Below are 15,228 nucleotides of genomic sequence, written 5' to 3'. Positions count from 1 at the left end.
GACAACACACAGACAGCAAAGAGTGTGTGTCTGTGGGCTTCAGGTAAGATGGCAATGTTAGACCTCCATGAAATCAAGCAAAGGTCATTCATAAGTCACCTATTCCACTCCATTTTTCAGCTCATTAGTCAAATGAGTTTCCATGAGTGACAATACAGAGAGAGAGAGAGAGAAGAAACACAAACAAACTTGGTTTTTCTTCATGCACTTTTAGCCCGGTGCAAACGTTCTTGTTTTTCCCAACAAATTTCATTTTTATCAAATTTTAAATCATCATACTTGAAACATACTTTGTCTAATGTCATATCTAGCATTTTAAGTGTCCTAAAACAATATACATATAACATTTCCAAGAAAGTTTTAACAAAAATCCAGAAGTTCCTGAACTCCCAGAATCGACTGCAAGAGTGACCAATAACGAGAGACAAACCTGTCTCTGTCTCTCTCATAATGATGTGTGTGTGTGTGTGTGTGTTTAGAGGAGGCGTGTTGCTGTCAGCATGTGATTAGACAGATAGAATAACACACAGATGCAACTGCACTTTCCTGTCGTGTGGTGTGTGAAGCGTCTCTCTCTCTCTCTGAGGTCAGACAGGATTGCTGAGCAGTCTCAGATTTAATTACCCATCGGCTACATAACGAACCACCAACACCAGTGACCGTCACACACATGCAGAGCAGAAGATCAGATCCACGGGCACAGACAGAGAGATGGAGAGGTAGACGGTCTTGTCCGAGCAGGAGACGCGCTGTCTATTGACACGTTACACAGAGCGCCCTTGTGCCTCCAGGTCTGATTGTGCCTCCGAACAAAGACGTGATTCAGGACGTCCAGCCTGAGAGAGCACGCAAACCTGTCTCTCTCTCTCTCCTGTGCTCTATATCAAAGGCAGGATCAGGACAATGACCATCACAGGAGGAATCCGGGACGCTTTTGGCCCATCAGCAGGAATGTCAGGTGGATGGAACGGATCTAACTGAGACCTGAGTGCGCTACACACAAAACAACCTGACCTGAGATATATATATGATATATATAGATAGATAGATACATAGATAGACAGCACTCTTTTTTCGGTATCTGTAGTCTAAAACTAAAAGCGTTCACCCAGCCTCGCTCGTTCTCTCTGTGTGGTTCTTGTGGGGTTTGCGGGTTATTTCAGCATTAATCAGCATGAAACAGGCAAAGCAAGTCAATTTTCTGCTGCTGTAGGTGTGTGACGGCATAAAAGCTGGGTTACCGCTGTAATTGAAACGCCATCCACACCGCCAGGCGGGTGAAAGGCAGATAACGGCACTTCCTGTGGCCAATTTAAGTACCTGGTCAGACAAATCAAGCTCATTCTCCAGGCGCGCCGCTCATTGTGAGCCGGCAACAGAATGAGGTGTAGGGGAAAAATGAATCACAAAAGCAAAAAAATCAATTGACCCCGAGGTGCGCGCGGGCCCGCGGGCCGATAAAGCCGAGAGCCGCCGCCTGTACCCGACAGATAGAGCGCTCCGTAAATGAGTCCGCTTTGATAAATACATTAAGGGAAGCTGTGAATAAAAGGCAGGGACTACTCATTTGTAAATAGAAGCTCCACTACACGGAATTAGACTGATAAAATAGCGCTCCGTATAATTAAGTTTGTGTAAGGCCAGAAAATCCGTGCAAATACCTTCCCGGTGTTTTGAAAAGAAGCTGTCAGCTCAATTAATCTGAACATCGGCCGGAGAATGTAGCGAACGAAATTAAGCCAGCGATAAAAAAAGAGCCCGGGCGTGTATTTTGATAAATAATTCCTGTATCATTTCTTTGGCTCTGTGATCATTTTATTTAATCCACCACCTCCAGTTATGAGCTAAGCCATCTACAAAGACGCTGCCGGCCAGAGCGCTGTAGCTGTAATCCGGCACGGAGCGCCGATCGGGGGCGGGGAGAGCGCTCGGCTCTTGGGGAGGAGGTGTACCGCTGTCCTCTTCCCCTTCGTGCATCAAAGGGAATGAAAATGTGTGTCGAGCGGCAAAGGGACGCGGCGATAAGGCGAGTGCGGTCCGTGCGCGAATGCTTTCCGACGGTCAGCGCTGCTGGTAAAAGACATGAAAAGTGACTTGACTCACCAGTTGTTTACTTGTAAGATGGTGAGGCCCGTGTCTTGAGCGAGCTGCTTTTTCTGTTCTTCTGACGGATATGGGTGCTGCAAGAGAACACAAGAGAGACTCATGGATCATGGGAAACAACAGAGAAAGAGTGTGATGTGCTGTGTGTGTGCACTGCCAGTCATCTAGATGAGGCAAACATTACGCAAATGACTATGAAAGCTTGTTTCCTCCATGAAATAAAAAAGGTAATTGCGAATTTTTAGAGATATAAACTCACAATTATAAGTTATAAAGTCAGAAATGGGTGATATAAAGTCAGTATTGACCGTTCGCAAAGACCCGCACCCCTTAGTTACTGTTGCTACGTCCGACAAGCCATCCCGCTCTCACGCCACACATCATGTTTGGAACAATACATTGCGGAGCAAAGAGGACACTGACAACGCATCGACAGACAAGACAGAATAGGTTACTTTTGATATGAAAGTCTCAAATTTCAAAAGTTGTACTTTTTAAAGAAATTTAAACAATAAATATCATTTTGTGGCTCTTTAATGTGTCGTGACAGATTGCTGTAGCCTCAGTTCAACCGGCTCGTGAATCAATCATCTCTTCGTACATTCATTTATAGCATCAAATAAACATGAATGAACAGCAGAAGGAACGTTGTTTCAATCGCGGAAACACGTCAATGCACACCATTTTTCAAGTTTGACGACTCGCTTGTTGTATTCCTCACTTGTAAGTCGCTTTGGATAAAAGCGTCTGCCAAATGAATAAATGTATAAATGTAAGTTCAAGTCCACCGACGTTAATCTACTAACTCCCCTGACTGCTTTGTCGGACAAAATGGTGGATTCGGCGTTGTGATTGGTTAGATCGCCTGTCAATCAAACTCTGAACGGGGGTCAATTGCAATGCTATCTCATGACCAATTCGTACATATTTTACAAGGTGGCTAATTCATATGAATTCATACGACCTCACTCACATACAAATTCATACGATTTGCCTAAACCCCAGTGACGGGTAGGTTTAGGGGCGGGGTTAGAGGTAGGTAACTCGTAAAATACGTATGATTTATCAAAAATTGTACAAATTTGTACAAGTGAGGTCGTATGAATTCGTACAAATGAGCCACATAAAATGCATACGAATTGCCATGAGATCAGGTTGTCAATTGTGAGATACAGTCATAAAAAAAGTCAGAATTGCGTGATATAAATTCACAGTCGTGAGTTATAAAGGCAGAATTGTGAGATACAAACTCGCAATTGTGTGTTATAGTGTCCAGTTGTGAGGGGAAGAAGAATGTTTTTTCTCAGAATTGCGAGTTTATAACTCACAATTCTGACATTTTATCTCACAATTCTTACTTTTTTTTCTCAGAATTGCGAAATTTAAACTCGCAATTGTGTCTTATAAAGTCAGAAATGTGAGATATAAACAATTCTGAGAAAAAAAGTCAGAATTATAAGATAAAAAGTCGCAATTACACTTTTTAATTTTTAATTTAGTGGCGGAAACAAGCTTCCATACTAAACAACCGCCAACTATAGTTGACTACTTTTCTAGAAGACTGGTAGAAACAATGAATAGCTGTGCTACATGTGGAAATGGTGCTGTGGACCAGAGTCCGCTCCCCAAATCAATAGACATGACCATGATGCTGCACTTCATTATGTTCTGTTTGTGAAGATGACAAAAGGTTGAATAAAATACATTTTTGGCTGCTGCGCCTCAGAGGTCTAACAGCACTCGTCAGTGTCAAAAAGACTGAGATGACCAATCAGATAAAAGAAGGCGGGGCTTTACAGATTAACATGAATTCCAGTGCGACTTCAGTCTTATCAGTGAAAGAGTGTGAGCTAAATTTACAACCAACAGCAATATCCAGTGATGCAAACTACTAGACTTTCTAGTGAAAATGAATTAAATTTTCATGATCATGTAATTCATAACTGAATGTGATGAGACAAGAAACAATAATATGTTTGTATGCCAAATATGATTAGGAGTGAATGTGTGCATATTTTAAAACAAAAATATTATTTGCAAATTGTTTTTCCTTTATTCGCTCCAAAAAAAGGCCTAAATGTAAGATTTATGTATTTGAATTGCATATAAACTTTCCATCCATTTGAATTATATTTTATAGGCCTATATATATTTTTAATGTGTACTTTAAATGCTTAGATTTTTTTTAATTCCTTTAAATAAAAAGGGTATTTAATGGAAAAAAAAGTAATTGTTCTATATGCGTCGGCTGTGAATCTTTAGTTGACAGATGACTGTAATAACGAGCTGATGGATTGAATCCGCTGTGATAAATAAAGGATATTCACAGTGTGCTGTGCACGGCCTGTAGGGATGAGTCGCTTACATTTGCTGCAATATGTGTTAAATTTTAATAGTTCCTAACACTGAAGCTGGAGTCTTGCAAACAGACAATATGATAAGAGATCAGCGGGGTGAGGAGTGCAATTGAATCGGGATTGGACCAATTAATGGAAGTATGGAAAACCACAGAAAATACCAGATCCGTACGGCACTGCAGTGAATTCTCCAGTCAGATTAAACGTATCGCTCGGAGCGGAAAGACGGAAAACATCCTCCTTTCCTCGACGGTTAGAGAAATGACTTCAGCTTGTGTTGTGCTGAACGCAGGCCAAGCGCTAAAGCAAGACGTTTCTGCAAAGGTCTCTTATTGCCAGAAGTCGCACCTGCAAACACAATCCCCGCGCGGGATGCAATGATACAATTTGTGTCACTGTTGATCTGCCAAATGTGACATGATAGAAATGGCAGGATTGAATTTGTGCCGTGCGTGTCTCAAGCATGACGAACAATAGTGATCCGCACTGACAGATGTCTTTAAGAGGCAGATTAAGAACCAAACAAACCACACGCTCTGCTTTTATTCAGCCACCGCCTCACATGTGCGCCCACACACACGCACACGCACACACACACACATACACACACACACACTAGGTGTCTTTCTCTTCTAGTAGGTCATTCTTGAAAATTTTTAAAAAGTCACCAAGAACAAAACCATAAAAATGAGCCGGACTGACACGCTGCTGAATCTTGACCCTGAGCGCTCACGTTGAGAAACGAACGGCCGAGGTTTAATTAAAGAGCGGGAGGAGGGAACATTTCAGGAATGTGTCCAATTAATTAGAAAACAATTGTAAGATTGAACAAATAATGAAGGAAAAAGAGACGCATGAATCAGATTTCTACTTGTGCACACTGGAGCTTTTAATATGCTAAAATCATTAACAAAGAAATATGATAATGGGCACATAGAAATACATTTTTTGATTGCTAAGTGCTGACATATGCTTGGCAAGACAAGGTCCATTTTCTGTGAGGCGCACATACACGTGTGTGTGTGTGTGTGTGTGTTTCACTGACAGCATCAGGTTGTGTGATGGGTTCTCTGTCATTATTATTATTATATAGATATATATATATATATATATATATATATATATATATATATATATATTTGCAATTGGCAACTGCCAAAAGCCTTTAATCAATAACAAATTATTGATATACAAATTATATATATACATTTTTGGTTAATTTTGAAAGTAAGCATTAATTAAATCATGTATGTGCCAGCCATTAAAACAAACCCATATCGGTGATAAATACTGTTTTAAAGGGGACATATAATGCCCCTTTCACAAGATGTAATATAAGTCTCTGGTGTCTCCAGAATGTGTCTGTGAAGTTTCAGCTCAAAATCCCCCACAGATCATTTATTATAGCTTGTCAAATTTGCCCCTATGAGAGCAAAAACACACCGTTTTTGTGTGTGTCCCTTTAAATGCAAATGAGCTGCTGCTGAACAATCCTCATTTTGGCTGCGTGAGATTCTCCAGCTTTGTTGTTGTTGAGCTGTTAAAGCCCCGCCCTCTTCTGGAAAGGGGGCGGGGCTTTAACAGCTCAACAACAACAAAGCTGGAGAATCTCACGCAGCCAAAATGAGGATTGTCAGTAACGGTGTTCAGCCTTACATTGTTCAAACCGGAGTCGACACTGATGGAGAGACTCAGGAAGAAGTTACAACTTTTAGAATCAAACTGGACGTTTCTGAATGGTTAGTGGATAAATTTATGTAGTTGCTGTGGAGTTGATTCAACTCATCCACTAGCATGTGCCGTCATGTTCATCTTTTGTGTTGAATTGACCCTCGTTTGTGAAGCAGTCCGGCGTAAAATGACGGCATGTCAACAACACTCTACTACAACAACTCTTCCTCTTCTCTAAAGCAGCCCAACATGACCCCGCCCCCTTTGTTGTGTGTTCTCGGGGGCGGGGTTTATGTACATTTTTGCGGTTTGTGATGTCACTAATCCGGGAAGAAGCTTGTTTTAGTCCCTACCAGCTGTTTGTTGTAGTCCTTAAACAGATTTCTGTAAAAGAAAATATCTCCCTTTGCACTGAACTTTAAGTGTCGTAACTTTGCAGATGTTGTTTATGCTCAAACAGCAACATTACACACTAACTACAGTTAAAAAAGCGAAATCATACTCAAACACCCCTTTAAACTAACCAAAGACACGTTTGAAGAAGTGTGATGACATTATATCTTTTTCTCCCCGACAGGAAAAAAACAGAAAACGCTTAAAACCCTTCAAAGCCAGCTTAAGATATCCTGACCGCAGACACACAATATACAACAGATCCGGTTTCATTGAGCTCTGTTCCACAAATCACTGTAAATACAGACCTTGGGCCTGGTAAACAGTGCAAACGGCCATGGAAATGTGTGTATGTGATTTCCCATGCACATACTGGGATTTATAAAAACATTAGCGCAAATATGTGTGCACTATCCGCTCACTCTGGGCTGTGATGGCATTCACAAACTGTATTATCATGTACTGGTGTTTTAACCTGGATGGGAATATGCATATGGGTTATGCACAGAGAGATTAGCTTCACATATGTGGTGGGGATGAATGTACACACAATCTTACACTTTTAAATTGAAACCTATGCAAAGTATTGTACCTCAATATTTATTTATTTTTTTAATGGATCCCAAATTTTGCGTTCTGTAAATACAGCTGTGAAACCAGAGTAATGCACATCCGAATGACATCGCAGGTCGAGTCTAGCACTGTAAAATAGGGCATCAAATGACAAAACAAGTGAAACCCGAACACAGCACTACCTTTATATGAATTATTAATTCCGTCCAGCGGTGTGCATGACACGCTAACAGCACGATGAAGAGTAAACTTAGCATGAGAGATCAGAGAAAGATTGAAAGTGTTCCTGTCGCTTTAAACTCAATCAATAGAGTGAATTACTAAGAGCCGGAGCAATATCCTGAGAAACGGACTGACCACAGAATGTGAAGAGGTGCAGTCTATAAATTATTAGACAGAAAAATGAGCAGCTTATTTTATTGCAGATGCCAGCGCTAGCCGGCGATCGAATCAACTGTTAATTACGCTGCAGCCTGTTAATGGCACCGGCTTTTTGCTGCTTGCGCCATTCCGAACGCACACACGCGGTTCGGGAAGGAGTCCTCTGGGATGTGTCAGTGCATCATACAGTCCGCGGCAAGTGCATGTGGGGCGATTTTATTTCCCAGAGTGCATGTGTGTGCATGTGTGTTTGCACTCTATTGGCTAAATTACAGGGTGTGATGTGCTCTTCACCGCAACTCAATGTAACGTCGAGCCTGAACCCCCAGTGCCCCCAAACACACATCAACCCCCCTTCACACACACACACACACTCTCCCCAACAGAGCGGCTGACCGTGAGCTTGATGAATGACTTCATCAGTATGAGGCCAGACTGCAATGAATTAAAGAGTCCTGCAACCTAATGAAACCCAGCACATCCCCCAACTGAACTACTGAACAGCTCTCTGTCGCTGCAGCCAAATTCACATATCCATCCTAAATAATATGCGAGATAAGAATTAGCGCTCAGGAGGACAAACAGTCAGCCAAATGATGCAGTGTATTTTTTGAGTGAGTAGTTTAAATGTTAAGCTTTAAAGGATTAGTTCACTTCAGAATTAAAATTTCCTGATAATTTACTCACCTCCATGTCATCCAAGATGTTCATATCTTTCTTTCTTCAGTCGAAAAGAAATTAATGTTTCTGAGGAAAACATTCCAGGATTTTTCTCCATATAGTGGACTTCACTGGGGTTCAACGGGTTGAAGGTCCAAATGTCAGTTTCAGTGCAGCTTCAAAGAGCTCTACATGATCCCAGACAAGGAATAAGAGCCTTATCTAGAGAAACCATCGGTCATTTTATAAAAAAAAAAAAAAAACTTTTTTAACCACAAATGCTCGTCTTGCACTGCTCTGCGATGCTCCACGCATGACGTAATCATGTTGGAAAGGTCACGCGATCCAGTGTCTACAAAGTCAAACGCACTTTACATTAAAAGGTAAAACAACAATGTTGGACGATTTTGAAGTTGGAGTACCCTACTTCTGCCTACGTCAAACATGACCTTTCCAACATGATTACGTCATGCGTTGAGCATCACAGAGCAGTGCAAGACGAGCATTTGTGGTTAAAAAAGTATATAATTTTTATTTCTTTTAGAAACTGACTGATGGTTTCTCTAGATGAGCCTCTTGTTCCTCGTCTGGGATCATGTAGAGCTCTTTGAAGCTGCACTGAAACTGACATTTGGACCTTCAACCCGTTGAACCCCAGTGAAGTCCACTATATGGAGAAAAATCCTGGAATGTTTTCCTCAAAAACCTTATTTTTTTCCGACTGAAGAAAGAAAGACACGGACATCTTAGATGACATGGAGGTGAGTAAATTATCAGGAAATTTTAATTCTGAAGTGAACTAATCCTTTAAGGTAATGCATTTAGCTAGATGCTAACATGCTAACACAAACAATATGTGACAAAGGCGATAGTATGCCAAGATACTGCTGTGCTATCATACGGCACGCTCAAAATTGTGCACTTTATTTTTCTGTTTTGGAGGTTTGTGGAACTGAAATGAAGGGCACATTCTCATAACTCCATTGTCCCTTAACAACAATTTCATTTATTCTCCAACTACTCCATCATCGCTGAAGGATTTGAGTTTCCCCGTGACGCGCAGCTCAAATTGACTGTGATCGTTTCTGTATGTTTAATCAAACTGAGCGCAGCAAGATAACACAGACTCCCAATAAAATCAATCAAAGCCCAGAATGACATTTTAATATCTGCTACACAGAAATCTGCAGAAAGATTGGCACATTTTAAATTTAGAGAGGCTGTTAATAATGCATTTACATATGTGTGTTTCTGCAAGCATGATATTCCAACCAAATGAAGGCTGCAGGTTTATTTTGATAAGACTGATTTGAATATAATATATATCCCATTTTACAACGCAAATTCATGAATAATTGTAATGTGGTGTGTTTGTTGTAAATATTTCACACTGTGAGAAAGACAGATTTGTTTAGAAAGTTAACTTTGATTATGAAATGACTCATGGTGTGTGTCAGCAGCGCTGTGATTGATGTCTGCTCAGCAGAACAGAAGCTAAAAGACTGTTTTGTTTAAAAGATGGACAAAAGGAGTTTGCTTCTATGTACTCTAGTAGTTTGTGTGTGTCTAAGGTTAAATGTGTGTGCTTAGGTAGGGTTTTGTGTGCGTTTGATTTTCTTCAGCACTACGCTGCATCCAGACAACAAGGAGGAAGCCGGCAAGAATGCAACTTGTCTCGCTCACACACACACACACAAAAGAGAACACGTCCTCGGTTTTATGAAATCACAAATACACCCCCTGATGCTCAAACGATGTGTGCATACCAGCAGTCATTGTGTTCATCAGCATGCACACGTATGAACAAACCCTTCTTCGTGCAGCTCTGGGATCAGATTCGGTCGTGACTGTTTTTTTTTTTTTTTTTTTTTTTTTCAGAGGTAAAACAGTTTCAATTTATGTGGCTTCAAAGGGGCACCTGGAGCCCAGCGCACCATGAAAAGCTATTGAGGAGAGCAGCTAGACTCCCTCTCTTCATATGTCTCTCTCTCTCATTCTTTCTCTCTCTGTGCCCCCACAACAATTGCTGGCTGGGCTGGGCTCGGAGCCGCTGGACTGCCGCCAGCCCCCCTGTTTGCTCTACACCAATAATTTATGTTCACTGAAGATGGTGCAAGGTTCTAGAGCGACTCTAGCTATCAATTTGCCTGCCAAGCAAACTGTTGCCCCGCAAAAAACATGGATTGGCAAGGCCAGGCGGAGGGGGATGCTGGGAGGGGTGTGTGGAGGAGGTGGGCACCCCCGTGAGGTTGGCCTGGAACGCAGTTGCTGAGGGTAAACAAGCATTAGTGCTAAAAATCAATCACTCCCATTCTCAAGGCCGTCAGAGAGAACCGCACAGGGGAACAAACACACACCCACTGCAGTGAGAGATACACACACAGCAAAACACACATTGAGAGATACAAACAATTAGAGAAAAGTTTTGCTCTTTAACGGCTGTTGTTAGCTGTAACTGCTCTAGCAACTGACATGTGCTCTCTCAGTTATGATGCTTGCCTTCTGCCCGTGAGGAAAAAAACAATGAGCCTAACAGCATTGAATATAGGTCCTGTGCCTCTTTAGATGAAGTGCAGCACAAATGGTTATGTTCTGAAGTTCGCAAATCACTAACACTGACTAGGAGTAGCATTAATATTGATGCTTGACTCGGCAAATCCCACTAATAAGAGTGAGTGTGAAGGGTGTAAAGCAGTGGGGGTTTGTGTAGACCTTGTGATTTGGACACAAAAAAACCCTCTTCTATGTGTGTGTGTCTGGATGTGGCCCACAGCCATAGTGATGAGGCTAGTTAATCATCAGATCAGGTTCATGGCTTCTCTTACAGACGCGGCCAGTCGGCTCTTTCAAGGGGAGGAACCTGATCTCCATGTCCTTGCGTAGGGAAAGGGGAACAGAAGATAGACTGAATCTCCTCTCATCCTCTTAACCCTCTGGCTTTAGGGTGTACATTTGACCAAATTAAAGTCTCACCACAACAGCCCTAGAATTTGTCTTTCCACCTGATCAGTCAAACACTTCTGGGACAGGAGTTTAACTTAATTTTTTGCAGCAGCTTCTGTCATCAACTGGCTATTTTTAACTGCATGCAGATTGAGAAGCATTCCCTGTCTTAACAGCGGTTTTCAAACGGATTCATTTCACACTGGAAAAAGTGGAAGGGAAAGTGAATGGGAGTTGAGAGCAGTACAGAAGTCTTGTCAGTTGACACTACTGCTGTCATAAAGTCATGTGACCACTCATGCTCAGAGGCAAATTGGCAAATCAAGTAGATAAACATGACCTGAGTTCACACTGTAAAATGAAAGCCTGTGAAATAAGGCAAACAACCGGCTGGCCTCAGAACAAATTCACAACTAAAACGATAAAAAAATACCTTTAGATATCTGGCCTAACAAGATAGAGGCAACGATGCACTGCTCATCCAAAATACTGAGGGTGCACAGAGCAAGAATTCTCTCTTGTCGCTGCCTTCACCAGTCTGTAATGACTTGATTAGTCTAGATGGCACCCGTGAGCAACGGAGCCGAGACCTCATGGGTCACGTTCATTAGGCCACTGGGCTACTACCTATGGCTTACTGCTGTCTTGCCCCCACCATCCCACAGGGCAAGACTTACTTACGCTATTCTTTAATATATTTTGCCTGCATGAGAGAGAGAAAGGGATGTTTATTGCTCGTGGGGTACATGGACTGGGCTGGAGAACAGAAATGTTGTCCAAAAGGCCACTGGGCAGCCAAAGAACAACAGGGTCATTCTCCTTGCAGGCAACAAAGTAGTTCACCAACCCCTCAATATTCCAGCCAACCCCTTTTATGCAAGCAGGTCTTGGCAGCACACATTATTGTAAGACTCCTCTTGTGCTGGCATTTGAGACTGAAGGACAAGGCAATAGAACAGGCTAATCTAAGATATACACTGCACATATAATTTAGCGTAGTAAGCTTTCTTAATAAGGCAAAGGGTTATTTGCACATGCTGTCTCTGTTGCTTGGTTTGGGAGCAGCAATTAATGGCATGATAGCATCTTTTACCAGTAGTCGAAAAAGAATAATCCAAAGATCTAAACCTGTAATGTTATGTTTCATCTGTTGCACCAGCAAATTCAAGTTGTCAAATCTGCTTTACAGTCAAAACTCACAGTAGAGGAAACCTCGATGTTTAGCCATTAGCTGGGAATGTGGAGCAACCAAGCAGCCGGCAAACAGCTGCAGGGGCAATTTCCTGTAGGTTAATGATGCTAAAAATGCAGAAGTCAAGCATGGCGCCCATTTAGTTGGCTCTCCAAAAGGACTAAACTATGTATCAGCATAGAGAGGCCGCCATGGAGGTTTTCAGTAAACTAAAACAATCAAGTCAACCGAAGCAGGACAGAAAAAGCCAAAGATCTCTCGCAGTCATGATCGCAGAAACCTTACGAGACAACTGACGGAGCCAAAGCAAAGCTCAATTCACACCCGGGCGTCAGTACTACAGACTCAGGCAGTGGATTGCTATGAGCCCTGGGGACTCTCCACTCTTGATGCTCTAGACTAAGGGATGTATGAAGAGTTTTAATGGCTCTAAGAGCAGTAGAGCTAAGGAACAGAGCAAAGGGCCCCTTTTCAGTGCATTCCAGCTGCCTGTGCTCTCCCCATAGTGCTCATCTGCACAATCCTGCCCTGAGGTCTGCTGACCTCTGACCTGACTGACCGGCTTGGCTGTAGGCTTCTCGTTTGTTACTGACTTTATCCACTGACAAAGCAAGCAGGAAACTGGCAGCTACCCAAAAATCCCATGAGAGGATGACCAACAGCTTGCTCAGCTTACCGTTTATTAGTGGATGGGGGTCAACAGGCAGCTCAAATAAGAAATGTAGCTGGCTTTCTTATTTTTTATTTAGCTAAAGGTTACCTAACTAATGAAACTGAACAGGTAGAAAGGAAGTTTGAAACCTAAAAGGTTGATGAGAATTGCAACCTTGAATCTATCAGAGCAGATTAACAACTTGTGCAATAAATGCAGGGTTGTTCAAACCCCAAAAGGAGCGATTCATGACAGGATTGAGTTTCCCTATCACTGTGCCTTTGAGCAAGGAACTTGACCCCACATTGGTTTGGGTGGACAGTCCTTGTAGTAAATGTACTGTAGGTCCCTTTGGATGAGAAAGCGTTCACTAAACTGGCAAATAAAAGAGTACATATCAGTTCTCTCTCTGTCTTTCTTCTTTCTGCACTTTGCATGGTGCATACTGAGGCATCAAAGGGAGCTACAGTAATCCAAACACCGTCGTTACTCTGAAAGTTTACGCGCTGCCCTAGAGGGAAAGATAAAAAGGGATTGTCAGGATCCACTTACAGCTTTTTGGGCTGATCCAGGCCACAAGCAAGAACTGCGAGCTCAAACACAGCAGAGTGCTGCTGGTGCACTGGACTCCAGCAGGACGGAAGAGCAAAGGGAGGTCATTAACCTCTGCGACTAAAATGCACTCAGATGGCTCCCTGCTCTGGAGGCTGATGACAAGCGTCTGTGTTCTTTTCAACAACTTGTTGAGCTGTCTCCACCCCCACCACCTGCCCCCACCTCTGAAACCAACACCAGCCATCCCCATCTCAGGAATGTAACCCAAGCCCCACTCCTCTCCAATCACTTTGCAGAGAAGCCTGCTTGAGGTGTAAGACAGCTGTTGTTGTGTTCTTTACACAGTGTGTTTGTGTATTTTCTCTGCCATTACTTCTAAATCTTCCCTTTTTCCCCCCTTACTCAATCCCTCGCCACACCGCTGCACAATAATTCATGATTCAGTGCAGTCAGTACAGTCAACTTTGACTGACGGGAATCGAGCGGCGTGCCTCTATAATGGTGAAAGTGCTTCAGTAATGGCTATGCCATTGAGGGTTGGGCTCTGTAGAGGAAGATCTAGTGCAGAAGTCATTACCACATACTAAAACCAAATGAAGCCAAGAGCATTCAAAATAAAGCTCTGCAGGGCAGGAAAAACTGTTTCCCATCATGTTTTCAATGTGGTTCCTCACCTTTAACTCCAGCGTTTAGACTCTTGGGAAGGTCTGGGCCATAAGGCTGTCTGCTGATTCACGTAATGTCTCAGGAAGTTATTTCCCTGAAAGAGGCCACCCCCACCCTTTCAGCAGAGGAATACAGAATGGAGATGCACGGTGCTGGTGGAAACATCCATGCTTTGCAAATAAAAAGCATACCATGGACGACCACCAAGAGCCACTTGTTTAGGGACATATGACATACTACTGAACTGGCTTTGTAGATCGCTCTAATCCTGGGTCCTTCTGATGTTCTTCCACATTTCCATTACTGTCACTAGTTACCAAATCCATTGCAGTAATTGCAGCCTCGTTGTAAGGTTGGGGAAGCTACACAGCAAAATTGCTAACATCTGCAGAGTCTCCTCCATGTGTCAGGGGCTCTTCTTTGCTAAAGAACATTTTTCTAGTCGGCACAGCTTGTTTCAAAAGCTCACTCCACATTTGTTTACTTAATTCTGCTCAAAACATGCCTTAAAGAGATTCCTCACCGTTAGAGTACAGATGACATAAAATGATGCGTGAAGTCTTGCCTTCCTTTTCCTCCATAGGCTTCATTACTTTTTAATATGTGTGCAGGAAGAGGGAAAAATGGCGTTTAGATAATCAATGGTACAGAGGCAGTAGCCCATTAATCTCTCCATGGATTCCGTTCTAATATGCACACTTGCTTGGGTAAACATGGGCTCTGCTGTGGTGCACGTGTCTGCCTGGATGGGCCACTTAATGAAACATTCAGTCTTTGCTTCCTTTTGAGGAGATTTTGCTGAATGAAAAATGAACTGTCTGCTATTTGCCACGCCAAGAAGCGTCAACGTTTTATTGAATTCAGGTGGGAGTTGTACGTAACCCCCATGTGAACGGGACAAACAATGAAAGCAGCAGCCAGGAAATGGTGTGAGCACTAGAGCAGGTCCCTATGGAGATTTTATCAAAGATCCCTAATGCAAACAGCAGCACAGCTGACCGGGGGGAGGCACACGAAAGCAGAACAGAAAGAAAGGTGACCTGCAGCACTGAACCAGGACAGAGGAAGAAGATAAACATGGC

The 15,228-nt window shown here is 42.6% G+C and overlaps 1 protein-coding gene across 7 annotated transcripts in view; it reads right to left on the bottom strand.

The window, feature by feature from the left end:
* meis2a (Meis homeobox 2a) overlaps positions 1–15,228 on the bottom strand; it is a 73,692-nt gene that overhangs the window by 21,257 nt on the left and 37,207 nt on the right. For all 7 annotated transcript variants that reach the window (XM_048190365.1, XM_048190369.1, XM_048190368.1 and 4 more), the window contains exon 9: positions 2,104–2,180. In XM_048190365.1, the coding sequence (XP_048046322.1) occupies positions 2,104–2,180 (77 nt within the window). The remainder of the gene's footprint in view (positions 1–2,103; positions 2,181–15,228) is intronic.

The sequence above is a fragment of the Megalobrama amblycephala genome, linkage group LG5 (assembly GCF_018812025.1).
Source record: "Megalobrama amblycephala isolate DHTTF-2021 linkage group LG5, ASM1881202v1, whole genome shotgun sequence".
Taxonomy (NCBI): Eukaryota; Metazoa; Chordata; class Actinopteri; order Cypriniformes; family Xenocyprididae; genus Megalobrama; species Megalobrama amblycephala.
Note: the sequence above shows the minus strand (reverse complement) of the source record. Positions and strands in the feature narration are given on the sequence as shown.